The sequence below is a fragment of the Rattus norvegicus genome, chromosome 12 (genome assembly GCF_021556685.1).
Source record: "Rattus norvegicus strain SHRSP/BbbUtx chromosome 12, alternate assembly SHRSP_T2T, whole genome shotgun sequence".
NCBI lineage: Eukaryota > Metazoa > Chordata > Mammalia > Rodentia > Muridae > Rattus > Rattus norvegicus.
The window spans coordinates 24,734,837-24,750,411 of NC_141545.1; the positions used below are offsets into that span (position 1 = coordinate 24,734,837).

Sequence of the window (15,575 nt, forward strand, 5' to 3'; positions counted from 1 at the left end):
TGTGTGCAGCTGCCTGTGCTGTTGAGATGCAAATGGACCACTATGGATGGCTACACAGACCACCATCATGGCATCCTTCTGTATGAACACATCAGGGATGCTCAGAGAAAACACCACCCCAGCTCCAAAGGTCACCATGCCCATGAGTGCTGCTGAGTTCAACCTCAAGAGGCTTGGGTGACAACCACTGCAGACACAACGAAAATATTCCAGGACCCTTCACTTTAGCCATAAGAAGCCTTAAGGATCTCTTTATAACCCCAGATATCTCCATTTAGTCTCATGGGATTGGAGATAATTTTCCAAATGCCTCAGCAAAGGACCGTATATGATATTCATTGGAGGCTTGTAATTGGTGGACTGCAGTTCATTGGTACCACACTACAGGTATGAAACACTGTGCTTGAAGGAACTCTATCAAGCATGTGTCAGAATGGAAAGTTTCTGTGTTCTGTTAGGAGCTGGTCTGCTGACTATCAAATGTTGAGACAGACTGAACATGGCAAAAAGGAACTGTCTTAGGACAGAACCCAGAGTCCAGAATATCAACAAAGCAGGAAATGAGAAAAGTAGTGTGTGTACTTGGACCTTTGAGGAAAGGAAGCCCAACATGGGGCTTAAACATGCCTTTGTCTGTCATTGAATGTGAAGCATGGAGGAAGGTGGGTCAAGTTTCTGGATGAGATGGCAGTGTGCAAGGAATAAGGGAGAGGGGAACCCCGATTCTCAGGCTGTTATTCTCAATATGGACCATGGTCCTTGCCCCTTGTCCCACTGACTTGTATAGTAGACAGAGCCTGCCACTCACTTAGAGGTCACATATGGGAAAAAAGGGTCAAGACAAATACTGAGAAGGATTGCTTAGAGTGAGACTTTCATTTGCTGGACTGGTTCTTCTTCTGACATTAAGGTCAACAGGAAAGTTGAGCTCAGAGCTGGAAGAATAAGAATAAAGGTTTTCCAGGATTGTGCATTCACGGGATCTCTTCTGAATTGTGTCTTGTGGCGAAACGGCTTTCTCTGAGGGGTTTTCAGTGAAAGAGCTGCGATTTATTAGGAGTAACAAACGCTCTATGAAATTTCCTAAACAATTATTGGTTATAGGATGAATGTACATGATTGGCGTGTGCTGAGGGTCTGAGAAAGCTTCATTTGCATGAAAAGAAATTACACATGATGGATATGTCTCAATGGAGAAACAGGAAATTAGACCTGTAATTCGGCCATCTTGTTATTACTTCCTCAAGAATGGCAGAGTAGGGGTGGTACACGTTTCTTGGACCTGAATATACAGACTGGAGAAGGAGTGAACACTCCTAACTTCTGCTGCTCTCAGAATGAGATTTTCTTGTTTGATCTTAGTATTGCTCTGAACTGGATCCTTGAATTGTTTTATTTATTATCCCACATTTATTAAAAAGTATTACAAATCCATAAACCAACAGAGAACACCAGTCAGGCTCTCCTGACCAGAGACAAACAGGATGACATGGGTTCAAAAGAGAGGACATCAGAACTGACATGGATTCCTAGGATGTATCACACACAATCCTGCATCCATGTGCTCTCATTCCCAGGCAGGAGGCAGGGAGGGTGGTGATATACGGGGTGAGTCCCCTCAATCACTACTTTGAAGGAACTCACCTCCATGGTGAGAGGTCATGGCACCAGGAGGTATGTTAAATGAGGACTAACAGATGATGTCTCACCAGGAGCCTGTGGGTGATCCTGACAGGCAGAGGACAATTGTCCACAGTCAGTTTTCTCCATGTACCATTTGAATCCCCAGGAATCACACCCAGGTCATTGTCCTAGGCAGCATTTCTACTGAGCTCCACATCTCACTGCCATACACTGTTATGTTGTTCATTAATATAGCATTTTAAAATTCTTCATTTACCATAAACTTATAAAATGTTATGACCATGATGGATCATTTTGAGAAATCCACACAGTTTTTTATACCATGGCTCTCATGGGTTTTGACCTCACCAATTAGGCTAGAATAACTACACGGTCAGCCCCATGCCTCTCCCTGTCTCTTGCTCATGCAGGGCTGGGATTACAAATTCCTGCCATATCCCTGATTTACAGTGTGGCTGCTCCACATCAAACTCAGGCCCTGCTACCCATGAACACCTCCCTACCTGAAACATCTCTCTTGTTCCCTTGCATGCCTCTCATAATAAACTTCCCAAAAGAGTCCCCAATCTTTTGGAATGACAGGTGCTCATCTGACAGGTATTTAGGGTGTGGCTTGACCAAGCTTGTCCTTAAATTTGTTATGTATTCAAGGATGATATGAAACTCCTACAGACCCTCCTATCTGTGCCTCCCCTCAGTGGTGAATACAGGTGTGAATGATCCTGATCCTTTGTATCTCAGTGAACAAAGAACATCATTTTCTGTCCATGACAGGCAAGAACACACTCTACTAGATGAACATCTATGGCTCAGTGAGGTAAGAATGTCCTCATGGACATGAGCACTCACCTCCAGATTTCATCTACCTTACCCTGCCTGTCTGAGGTCTCTGGTTACAAGGTCATCTGGTTACTAACCCACCCAAGGAGGGCCTGGACCTGACAAGACTGCCATAAGTCAGCTGCTGGACACCAGGTTTTTAATACAGCAGCCTCTGGTGGGGTTTAAGGATGCTAACTAAGCCCTGTGCTCAGCTGCACTGCTGCCACCTGCTGGCTCCATAATCCCAAGTCCTGATCTCTTCTTGGGACAGGAAGTCTGTGGTTTGTGTGCACACAGGGCTTTTGCATATGACAGGACCATGAGGAGTGTCAGCCTGCAGGGTTGGAGTGATGCTGAGGGAGTAGCACATGTGTCCCCACCTACCCACACACCCCAGAATGAATGAGTAAGTATTATTTAAAAATTATAACCCACTTTGGTCATGGGCATACAAGTCAAGATTTGGGAGGAGGAAGACAGAAGCACATGGATCTCATTGAGTTTGAAGCTGTATGGTCTATGTATCCAGATTTTAGAGAGGAAAGGGAACAGACTTAAAACTTGTGTTAAAGAATAAACAAACCAAAATAAATCCAACAATGTGACCAATAAATCCCAGCCAAACCTACAAAAGTCTATGTATCAAACAAAACACCAATCAATCAAAAACAGAAACACAAGGTTGATGGTGAACTTGGATGGTGTTGCTAATTACCATACCTGAGGTTGTCCTCTCCACTTCCATACATGGGCCCAAACTGACTTGCACACACAGGCACTGGAACTCAAACATGTACCATGCAAGGATCCTTTCACATATGGTCTGCTACAACATATTACCCGTCATCATCCTGACTAAACAAGGTCTCCCTAAGACGAGGCACTGTGATTCTGGAGACTCTAGTTCGTGACATTGTTCACAGCATACAGACTCTCTGACTTTATAACTAATTAACTTATCCCATTACAGCAGGGGGAGAAAACAGGCTATACCCTTCCTGTTTCTCTGTAGATAATCCAATTCCAGAGGCATCCTTCAGATAACACATACTGCAGGCTCTGTGGGCCCAGGAGATGCCCTCATAAATGAAAACTGTCCCTGTCTTCTCCCTTCTCGTCACCACTTCCTTACACATACACTCATTGATCGCTCTTCCCTAGTGAAAACACAAAGATCCAGAGTGTGGTAACAAAGTTCCTCTGCAGACTGGTGCAGGGACAGAGTGGAGAAGCTAGAGAGGGTGGGGGAAGAATGGCAGCTGGTGGTGTAGACAGAATGCTCAGGCCGAAGTTTCACTTTTATGATAGCACAGTTGCCTGCTGCCAACTGACCTCATGTTTCTTCCCTAGGATGACATCATGGTCTTCATCTGCCTCACCTACTCTTCAGCCTCAGATGAGCTCTTGCCTTCACACCTGTCCAGGGGAGTCCCCAGGAAGAGACTCCACACTGTGTTCTAAAGGGCCAGTGAGTGGGACTGGGGAAAGAGTTCAGTCTCCCCCAACATCTGCTGATAGCCAAGGACAGAGACATTTATAGGTATGTCATCAAGTTTGTGGTCACAGAAACAAAGAAACTCACACCCCCCTCCTCAGGGTTATTATATTTAGCTTAAAACAAACCAAAACCAAAACAAATAAATGAACAAAAAAATGGAAAGTGTTAATACCCTACCATGTGGGTACATTTAGTAGGATGCAGCAGCAGGAGATTTTCTGATTGTGAGGCCAGCCTTTGTGTACAAAGCATGTTCCAGGACAATCAGATGTACATAATACAGAAACCCCCTCCTCCAAAACAGAAGAAAACAAAAACAAACTTACAAAAACTGAAGTATTGCTAGTCACGATATATTTTATATAAATATGGAGAGAAGCTAAGTATCATATTCAAGTTCTCCATCTCCAACGAAAAGGAAGCTGAGTGAGGGCCCTTTTTCATGACACACTTTACTGTTTTCAGTTTTGTTAAGCTTTGCTGTTGATGTAACAACAGAGTCTCATGTAACCCAGGCTGGCCTAAACTCAAGAAGTACCAAGAATAGCCTCTAATTCTGTGGTTCTCAAGCTTCCTAATGCTCTGACATTTCTTCCTGTTGCGGTGACTACAATCATAGAATTATTTCATTGGTATTTCATGACTTCAATTTTGCTACAGTTATGATCATAATATAAATATCTGATATTCAGGATACCAGAAATGTGACTCCTGTGAAAATGTTCTCCTAGCTTCAAAGAGGAGGTGACCCATACGTTGAGAATCTGTGTTAAAATTGATAATATTTCCATCACTACCTGTCAATTGTTGGGATGACAGGAATGGTATGATCCCCAATTTCTTTTAGTGCTTTTTCTTACTCATCAGTTCAGTCTAGGGAATATAAATTGCAAATATTTGTCACCAGGGCAGAAGACAATATCTACTCTCTAGTTGGAACATAATGTTCCCTTTTGGGAACAGAACAGAGACACAGTCTGCTTAACTGTATACAACCTGAGCTTAAGCACATATGTACAGATGAGAATGTTGGCTCTGTAAGTCTTTGCTATGGGCTTATCTCTGGATTTTCCCTCTTATTCAATGGAAAAGGACCTGAGAAGTCACATGACCATTTGAACAAGTGGATTAAGGCTCCTTCTTTCTGGTGCATGAGACTCCTTGAGATGACTGGACAGACCAGCATCATGGCAGCCTTCTGTGTAAACACATCAGAAATGCTCAATATCACCATGCCCATGAGAGCTACTGAGTTCAGTCTCAGGGGCTAGGATGCAGTCACAACCAGAGTAGACATCTCACAGCTGTTCCAGGACACTTCACATTAGCCACATCAGTTTTGGTGACCTCCTCGAGACCAAACAGTTTCCCAATGACCAAGAAAAAGCCCATGGATGATATTCATTTGATGCTTGTGATTGGAGAAGTGGAGCTGTATCCATACCTCTTCATTTATGGCTCACTATGGTTGGTAGATCTCTATTGAGCATGGCCATGAAATTGTTCTGTCATGAGAAGCATGGTTTCATTCCTTCTGGGTCACGGTGGATGGTTTCCTGTGTACCCACAAATTTATATCATAAGGAGACCTGCTAATATCAAACATTAGGACAAACTGGACGTGGGACAAATTTCCCATTTTAGGAGAGAATCGAGAATGCAGAACATCAACACGGAAGGAAATGAGAAAGTGAGGGCATACAGTTTGGCTTGTGAGTAAAGAAAGCTCAACATGGGACCCAAGCAGGCCATGCTCTGACACTTGATGTGAAGCATTTGGGGTTGCGGGGGGCTCTGGATGAGATGTCAGCATCCAGAGAGTAGCAGGAGGAGAACTCTGATTGTCAGGCTGTGGGTTTCAATGAAAACCATGTCCCTTACATCTATCACAGTGACCTACACCCTAGACACAGTCTACACTCTCTAAGAAGTGTCAGGAAGGGAAATGGATGGGGGCTCAGGAGAGACACTGAGATGGATTGTGGGAGTAAGATATTTATTAAAAGTGTCAATGACTCCATGAGCAGAGAGAGAACAGCACAATCAGGCTCTCAGGCCCAGAGACACACAGGAGGACCTTGGTTCCAAGGAGAGGGTATCCGAGCCGCCATGGCAGAAGTGGGGGTTATCCAAGAATGACTTTCACAGGAGAATCCTTCAGCCATGAGCTCTGACTCCCAGAGAGAAGACATGGAAGACTGTGGGATGCAGGGTACGTGATGTAAACTCACCTGATGAGAAATCCTAGCAGTGGGGAGCCTGTTAGTTGAGGAATAAATGATTATTTGTCACCAGGATCTGGTGGCCGACCATGAGACACAGATGACAGTGTTCTCTGTGTACCATTTGGGTCCCCAGAAATCATTCCCAGGACACTGGGCTAGGCAGCAAACTCCATTTCCCACTGAGCTATCTCACTGGCATATACTACTTTTCTTCCTTTGTGTGTAATTTAAAATATTTCAGATAAAATCAATTTGGAAAATGTTATGTTCATGATGTATCACCTTGAGCAATCCCCCCTCGTTTTTAAAGACACAATCTTTCACAGGCCAGAAACTCACCAGTTGTTCTAGACTAGGTGTTCAGCCAATCTGTCTCTGCCTGTCTCTTGCTTGACCAGGGCTGGGATTGCAAATTCCTGCCACATACCTGGGTGCGAGTTCCTGATCCATCAAACTCAGGTCCTCCTATCCCTGTGCCATGCGTTTCTGACTGAATCATCACTCTGGCTACCTTCCATGCCTCTCATAATGAATTCCCCATCAGCTCCTCTTCTGTCCCTTGAGATGACAGGCACTCACCTTACTATGCTTTAGGCTTTACTCTGCTGGCCTGTAGGAGAAGAAACTATGTCAGTGGGTCAGCCACACTGGTTCTCATTCCTGCCTCTCACCTCTTCTCTGTGTGCAGAAAACAGGAGGGGACCAGGGCATCACACATGTCTCCTACATCCAGGTAGGCACAGGTCTGAGAATCAACAGGACCTGACACCAGGAGTCAGCCTAATTTCTGTACAACACAGCATGTCAGATGACTACTAGTGAACTCAACCATATCCTGTCTCCCTTTCAGTCCTTTTCCCTACTCTACTTTCTTGACATATCTCTGCCTTCTCTGCTCTGCACTCACTGTGTCTCCCTCTTGCCTCCCTGAAATCTTGCTTTCTAGCTGTCCCTCTCACTGTAGGCTGCTGCAACCTGCAGTTTGAGACTCAGGGATATAATCCCAGTCAGACTTCTGCAGTCGTTCAGTCTGCTGCTCTTCCACCTCTCAGTTCTTCTACTTACACTGACAGAGGGCAGAGCCTGTCTGAAACAGTGGGATGCACATTTAAATGTTCATTTGTAAACTTCCATTACACTCCACCATCTATGCATCTCTATCCTTATCCTGTAGTCCCAACGGCTTTAAATCAACTCTGACCTCACTTCACATGTAGGTCTTGTGTTGGGTGTACAAGAAATTTGGAGCCCAGCGGCCTAAGGCTTCCTATGTAACTGTAGATAGACTTGAACTCCTGATTCCCTTCTATGGATTTCCCAAGGGCTGAAATTATTTTGCACCCCTCTTTGTCCCCATTTTTATTTCTTAGAGTACCCATGAATATTTGAAGACAAATTATTTATTTATACAAAAATGTAATGCGACTTTGCAAAAGAACATTGTATTTTCAAGTGTGTGTGTGTGTCTGTTTGTGTGTGGTGTATGTGTGTGTTCTCCAGGGACATAACGTATAAAATTTTCCGTTCTGAAAATTTGCTTGAATTTAGAGTACTTCCCTAAACTTTTTGTAAAATTTACTTTGAACAGGGCATAACCACATGTGAATATTTGCAAATGTGAACACTTATGTGCTGCTGGAAGACAACCTTGGGCATTTTCCTTTAGGAGCTGTCCTCTCTAGATTGTGAGGCAGCAAAGTCATTGGTCTCATGCAGTACATAAGGTGGCCAGCACAGCCTCAGGGATCCTAGCGCATCAGTCTGTCCTAGCATCTGATAACTCTTTCTATGGCTCCTGGGATGATGCTCATGTGATTGTTTGTGGAAAAATCACTTCAAGTGAGACACTTCAATGGGTGTTTCATGATTTCGCTGAGGAGGGTGAGATTTCTAGTGTCCAACTCTTGCTTGTTGTAGTGTTAAGTTCTCCATACACATTTCTTTCTCTTTCTGTGTCCATTAATTTCCATTATACTTACACATGCCCAAGTCAAAGTGGTGTCTCTACTTATACATATCACTTCCTATAACGTGTTGTCTGCAAAAGCTGGTCTACCCTCATTTCTTCTACAGCAGACACAGTTCTTCCAGATGAACAGTCAGCCCCTGAGGTTCCTACATGGCTACTTGAATTCCTTAGGAGCAGGCACTGTGTTCATCTGCATTTGCTCCTCTGATTTCCAGGTGGTCAGCAAGGACAGCAGGCTCCATGCAATTCTTGAGGAGTTCAAGCAAATTTCCCTCCTTCTGTTCTCTTTAATATTCCCTGCCCTTCTCCATCTCCCACAGCTAAGAACACTCCCTGTGGGGAAGCTCATGTGAGGCCTCTCCTGGTCCACTTACCTTTGTTTCCACCACAGGAAGATCACCCATCCATAGAAGGGGATGATGACCACAACTTTGGACACGACCATCCCAACCATGGCTCCCAAGTTCAGCAGTGAAGGAGTCCTCTGGCCCCTTGTGTCCTCCAGGCCAGCTATGGGGACTGCAGAGGGGATGATGGAGGGGCTCTCCACGGTAGTACTGGGAGCTATGGAGAGAAGAAAAGTGAGAAAATCCTCCGTGGATGAAGTGAGGAATGGGTATCACACCTTGTCTCCTCGGTTGGATGTGGGATGCTCATGAAGGAAAGCCAGGGTGGAGTTGTAGATGAATTCCCCATGGAAGTCCTACCATCTCCAGGCTATGCTCATCTGCGGATCCTTGGCCAACTCCCAGGGGAAGTAGAAGGAGAAGGAGATCTCAATGGAGCCGCCCTGGACTCCAGAGAGGAGAGCTGGTTGGTTGACACCAAAGTCATTTACTCTTGTATCCTGCTGAGTTCCCTGGGAAGGACAGGGAGAGTCTGAAGCCACTGCAGGGATTTAAAAGTCAACCCTGAGCATCCTGAGCCTTCATCTGCAGGGAGGGGTGGGACACAGGGCAGGACTGTCCCTATGGCTTCGGGACAGGAAAAAGAGGGAAGGGTTGGGTTGTGCTCACTCTGAAGGCTGAGCTCTTAGGAAAGAGAGGCCTGGCTGGCTCCTCTGCCAGACACTCTACACAAGACCCCCACTTTTCCCAGCCATTCTGTCCCTTCCTCTGTTTCAGTCCCTGCTAATGAAGTCCCCACCACTAACCAGTGTGCAGACATGATGCCGACAGCAAAAGGAGAAGTTGAGCCATAGCCAGATTCGTTTCAGGAAGTGAGACCAGCAGGGCCATCAGGCAGTCAAGGTTGCTCTCTGTAGGGACACTGGGGCACTCAGCAGTCCAGAGAGAATCAGGATAAATAAAAACACATACTCAGACATTCTCAAGTGGACGACTGAGTTTGACAGGACCATCTCCACCTCCGTGTGGCCAGCAACTTCCTTTATTGATCTGGTTTCTTCTTTTCCGATGTTGCAAAAGATCCACCCTTGTGGTTACTGACAACATGGCAGTGTTCTTGGACCCAGCCCCCACTTTTGGTTGGGAGACATATCCTAGCCCTTGGCATAGCTGGTTCTCCTCTCTTCCACCTTGACTGTCTACCTTATCCACACTATTGCATCTCCTAAGTGGTTTGTAATCTCTCTGCCCCTTTCCTCTATATTTCCTCTATTCCTTCACTCCCCCTCCTCAATCTCTTTTGTATTATGTCCCCCACTGTGGCAGTAAAAAAATTTTAACTTGAGTATTTCTTATATACATTTCGAGTGTTATTCCCTTTCCCGGTTTCCGGGCAAACATCCCCCTCCCCCCTCCCCTTCCTTATGGGTGTTCCCCTCCCAACCCTCCCCCCATTTCCGCCCTCCCCCCAACAGTCTAGTTCACTGGGGGTTCAGTCTTAGCAGGACCCAGGGCTTCCCCTTCCACTGGTGCTCTTACTAGGATATTCATTGCTACCTATGAGGTCAGAGTCCAGGGTCAGTCCATGTATAGTCTTTAGGTAGTGGCTTAGTCCCTGGAAGCTCTGGTTGCTTGGCATTGTTGTACATACGGGGTCTCGAGCCCCTTCAAGCTCTTCCAGTTCTTTCTCTGATTCCTTCAATGGGGGTCCTATTCTCAGTTCAGTGGTTTGCTGCTGGCATTTGCCTCTGTATTTGCTGTATTCTGGCTGTGTCTCTCAGGAGCGATCTACATCCGGCTCCTGTCTGTCTGCACTTCTTTGCTTCATCCATCTTGTCTAATTGGGTGGCTATATATGTATGGGCCACATGTGGTGCAGGCTCTGAATGGGTGTTCCTTCAGTCTCTGTTTTAATCTTTGCCTCTCTCTTCCCTGCCAAGGGTATTCTTGTTCCCCTTTTAAAGAAGGAGTGAAACATTCACATTTTGATCATCCGTCTTGAGTTTAATTTGTTCTAGGCACCTAGGGTAATTCAAGCCTTTGGGCTAATAGCCACTTATCAATGAGTGCATACCATGTATGTCTTTCTGTGATTGGGTTAGCTCACTCAGGATGATATTTTTAAAAAGGTTTCTTTTATACCACATTAGTGCCAGCGCCATAGGGCCACATGGTATCTGTTGGATATTTTCATTTCAGTCAACAAAGCTTCTCACACACTATGTTCCATCCCATATCACACAGACAATGGGTACTCTCTGCGTCTAGCAACAATCTCTCCACCCATCTAGTTCCCAAGACAGGTTGACACGGTTCCAGACATACACATCCCGATTCCATGGTAGCCCAATGTGTCCAGTCACCACACAATCTCTTGAACTCAATTAAATCACCACATGAAAGAACACACAACACAATAACCTCTGACCCAATTGATAAGATATAAATGCCATCCTAAATAAGATATATTTTGCTCATCTAGACACATAAACTCCTATACACATCCATCCCTTAAGAATAGTCATGGCAGAGTCAGGCGTGGAAAGCAGCCTGAGTGGCGGCGATGGTGGCAGCAATGGCAGAGACCCATAGCGCCTTGAGCTGGGACCCAAAGGGAACGTGGGGCAACAGTGACGGCGGCGACCTAGTGACAGCGCGAGAGGTACTAAGTGTAACATGTGTGCGTGAATATAAGCTAGTCGTTCTTGGCTCAGGAGGTGTTGTGAAGTTGGCTCTGACTGTACAGTTCAAGGAATTTTTGTTGAAAAATATGATCCTATGATAGAAGATTCTTATAGAAAGCAAGTTGAAGGAGATGCACAGCAGTGTATGCTTGAAATCCTGGATACTGCAGGAATGGAGCAGTTTACAGCCATGAGAGATCTGTACATGAAGAACGGACAAGGCTTTGTGTAGGTTTACTCCATCACAGCACAGTCGACATTTAATGACTTACAGGATCTAAGAGAGAAGATTCTTTGGGTTAAAGACACTGACGATGTTCCAGTGATTCTGCTTGGTAATAAATGTGACTTGGAAGGTGAAAGCATTGTAGGAAAGGAACAAGGTCAGAACCTAGCAAGACAGTGAAACAACTGCATTCTTAGAATCCTCTGCAAAGTCCAAAATAAATGTTAATGAGATCTTTTATGACCTAGTGTGGCAAATTAACAGAAAAACCCTGGTGCCTGGAAAGGCCTGCAGAAAGTCATCATGTCAGCTGCTTTAATGTACTGAATGCATTGTAGCTCTGAGCCAGGTCTGAAGAACTGTTGCCCAATTCAACACTGCCAGCATTCCAACTTTGTTAAACCTACCAACATCTTAAATGGACTTTCCTGCGGTGGTACCCTGTAAGAGGCAGACGAAAGCTACTCCATCAGTTTGCACATTCTAATCACTTTCCAGTAACACGAGAGGTTTTTACTTATATGATAGTTCTAGAGTATGCAGCTGGTAAAACCAGAGGCTACATCCAGTATTACTGCTAAGAGACATTTTTCATCCACCAATGTTGTACATGTATGAAAATGGTGTACTGTATACTTTAGCACACCCATACTTTGTATTGGAGAGTACAATAATGTAAATGCTAAAAACACCACTATTTTAGCATAATAAAAGAAAGTCCAAAGAGCTCCTATATAGACTACTCCAGATAACTTTGCTTCTTTGATACTCGTAGCTTACTGTAATTTTATTAAATTCAAGGTCATTATCATTGTATTATACAAGATAAGCGCTTTGATTAACACAGCTATATAGGTTTTTTTTTATTTTTTCAAAAACCTGTGGAGACAGTGATCTTGTCTTTAAAATATGATAGTCCTTTCAGTAAATGTCTTAGATTAAAGACGTTGCCTTTAATATCTGTTGGGAAGGAAATGTCCAGACTTTTCAAATCTCCTTATTATATGTTTCCTTCTTTGTTTACATAGGGAACAATGTTTATAGTTGTCTGTACAGTGGGCATCTACAAAAAGAAGTGTGTATTTTCAAACAATTTTTTAATGATTTAACAACTTTGTAAATCATTTTCAGGCTTCTCCAGCTGTAGATTCTCACTGTGCCTCCCTTGCTTGCTCATGCATACATGTGTCTGAAATACCAAACACACAGGATTAGTATCTTTGCCTGTTAGTGATTGTTTCCATGTGTTTCCATGTTTTGGTAGAGATGTTAAATGGTGGACGAGTACCATGGATGTGAATGTGCGAAGTAATTTTAATCATGTGTAATTGGTCACAAGGCTAATCTGCAGTAACTTGCTGTTCTATTTAACAATGCCTTGTTTCTTTGTATGCATTAACGTTTGGGTGTAAAGATTGTGTGTCCATCCAACAGGGAGCCACAGTATTTAAATTGACCAACCTCATGTTACAACTTTGAGGTGGCCAAATGTAAACTCAAAGCCTTAATTAAAGTTAGGCAATTTTAGATAACGTAGCATCCGTAGTTCAATAAATTTGGATTTCCATGCCAAAAAAAAAATAGTCATGGCAGTCCAGATATTGCCCAGACGTGAAGGGAACCAGTCAACAATTCTCTGCACCCAAATCCTGTGGAAGGGAGAGCTAAACCTTCAGAGGGGCAGAAATACCTGGGAAGCCAGAAGAGCTACACTCTGCCCACATTTCTGACTCCAGAGAAAAACACCTAACACCATCTGGGACCATGATGCACCGGGGCCCCAGGAACAGGTGGCACAGGCCCTCCTGGTTGCCACCCTCACCGACAGCTCAACAGCAGCCCCCCACGAGCAACTTGAGCCTCGGGACCACAGGTAAGACCAACTTTTCTGCTCCAAGCAATGTGCCTGGTAGACTCAGGACACAGGCCCACAGGAACAGCTGAAGACGAGTAGACAGGAAAGACTACACGCCCAAAAGCAGAACACTCTGTTCCCACATCTGGCTGAAAGAAAGCAGGAAAACAGGTCTGCAGCACTCCTGACACACAGGCCTATAGGACGATCTAGCCACTGTCAGAAATAGCAGAACAAGGTAACACCAGAGACAACCTGATGGCGAGAGGCAAGTTGCCTGACTCCCAGGACACCAGGACGGTCACTATCCACAGTCCTCCATATATTTGTCGTTATCAATCACATATGAGCAATTCTCCAAACCCTTCCACAGGTATAGGGCATGACAACAGGTTGCATAGGCTCCAGACAGATATCCATTATAAAGAGAAAAGTAAAGGCCTAGCAGCTTACAAAATGAACCTTTCCTTACTAGACACTTCTCCCTGCAAAAAGTATTTAATCACAAGCCCATGTTGAGAAGTAGAGAAGAGTTTTACTCATCCACTTTCTGCCATGACAATAAAGGTTAAAACCATGGACCGTCTCTTTTCATTAGGATACACCATGGGGAGCTTCAGAGAAACCCCTTTACCTACAGAACCATCATCTAATCTCCCATAGAAGGCCTCTCTGCATTCACAGGCATCTCTACCAGGAAGACAAACCAAGCCCACAAAGTGTAGTCAAGGACTCTCCCTGCTGGACCAGCCAGCCACAGCTCTCCCTTTTCACCCTCAGCCCTGGGCTAGATCCATTCTGTGGACCCCCATTGTGTTGTCTACTCTTCCATTGGATTACAGCAGTGCTTGGATGCACAAGACCCTGAGAACCCAAAGACTCTGACCTCCTTGGAGGCCCGGGGACTCCTGAGCCATCCCCAGATGTGTCCTGCTTCAGACCATGCTGCCCCACACCTACAGAACTGTACCAATGTTTACCATAGGCAACCAGGTGGTAGATTGTATAAGATTGTATCCGTAAGGAATAAAGAGGATAATTTGTTTCACCAAAGTCCCTCTGAGGCTGCTTGTTTTATTGAGCTGTAACACCCTAAGGGAAGAGTATTCTCTCCTAAAGCTTTTGTCACAGGAAGCTGCTCCAGCCTACTGCAGTCATTTCCTGTTCTCATGCCCAAGTTCCTCTAGTACTTTTTCCTACTGTTTCTCTCAGGCCAGAGAACATACATTGTAAACAAGTTTAGCCGGGGGAGAAGTCAACATCTGCTTGCAACTTGGACCATAAATGTTGTGCCCACCTTGGCCAGCAAGGAAGACACCACACGGTTGGATTCTTCTCAACAGCTGTTGACACAGGGACACAAGCAGCAAAAGCGCTCGCCTTATATACACAACAGTATGCTAATATTCTTTCAGGGATTGGCAGGGCACGAATCACCCCATGTCATCCCAGCAGGGTAGGCTGGCCTGTTTATTTACACACGACTTCATAGCCTGGCACTTGTTGGCTATTCCCAGCAAATGCACTCATGTAGGGGACGGTGGCAATTCAAAAGAAAACAAATCCACCACACAAAGAAGAAAAGAAAATTATAAGTCCTACCCACAAGGGATCAATTGGAGAAAACAACATTGCTGTAGTTCACAGACTTTATAGCCTCTATACCAAGGCTTCCATAGTCTCTGCTTACCTCCAGAGAACTTTATCATCCCTTACCCGGGAACTTACCAACAGCGCCTTCCTGGGTTTGAAGAGTTCTGAAACCACGAGGATGTCCTCGGGACTCCATACGGACCACCAGTTGTCGCGCCCACCTCGGCCAGCAAGGAAGACACAAAACGGTCGGGTTCTTCTCAACAGCCTTTATTGCAGGACCACCTCATTGCTGATACGGGGACCTCAAGCAGCAAAGGCCTTATATACACAACAGGCTATGGCTGTGCTACTTGTCCTCCAGGGATTGGCGGAGCATGAATCACCCCATTAGCATGGTACCACCCTGGCCGGATTGGCGCCAGGGGCAAACCCGTGCATGCGCAGTACTGTTGTTTACCACAGGAGGGCATCGGATGTCGGCTCCATCTTAGTTCGCTGGGACTGCGCCCTACACATAAAGTTCCCTTGTAGCACATCAGAGACCCCGTCTCCCTGCGTGTATTCAGTTAAGGATGGTGGCCATGTCTGAATAAATGCTGTGGGAGTATCTATGGTTTTTCACTATTGAATAATGGAAATGGACCCGTGAAGTCACATGACCATTTGAGCAACTGAATTTAGGTCACTTTTCTGTGTGCAGCTGCCTGTG

General features: G+C 45.0%; 1 protein-coding gene and 1 pseudogene across 7 annotated transcripts; one reads left to right on the top strand and one right to left on the bottom strand.

The window, feature by feature from the left end:
* Positions 1-4,045: 4,045 nt before the first annotated feature.
* On the bottom strand, positions 4,046-15,162 carry Pilrb-ps6 (paired immunoglobin-like type 2 receptor beta, pseudogene 6). Of its 7 annotated transcripts, XM_087579699.1 has the most exons (6): positions 9,312-9,536; positions 8,866-9,046; positions 8,533-8,722; positions 6,769-6,799; positions 6,196-6,223; positions 4,046-5,520 (listed from the first exon to the last, which is right to left on the bottom strand). In XM_087579699.1, exons 1-4 carry the CDS (start codon positions 9,394-9,396, stop codon positions 6,773-6,775), a joined length of 483 nt encoding a protein of 160 aa, XP_087435825.1. In that variant the 5' UTR covers positions 9,397-9,536; the 3' UTR covers positions 4,046-5,520; positions 6,196-6,223; positions 6,769-6,772. The 7 variants fall into 7 exon arrangements, 6 of the variants coding, with proteins under 6 accessions (XP_087435825.1, XP_087435829.1, XP_087435827.1 ...); XM_087579703.1 differs by lacking the exons at positions 8,866-9,046; positions 9,312-9,536 and adding an exon at positions 14,999-15,162 and having other exon boundaries at positions 4,050-5,520; XM_087579701.1 differs by lacking the exon at positions 8,866-9,046 and having other exon boundaries at positions 4,063-5,520.
* LOC103693637 (ras-related protein Rap-1b pseudogene) lies at positions 11,069-12,274 on the top strand (annotated as a pseudogene).
* Positions 15,163-15,575: the final 413 nt, after the last annotated feature.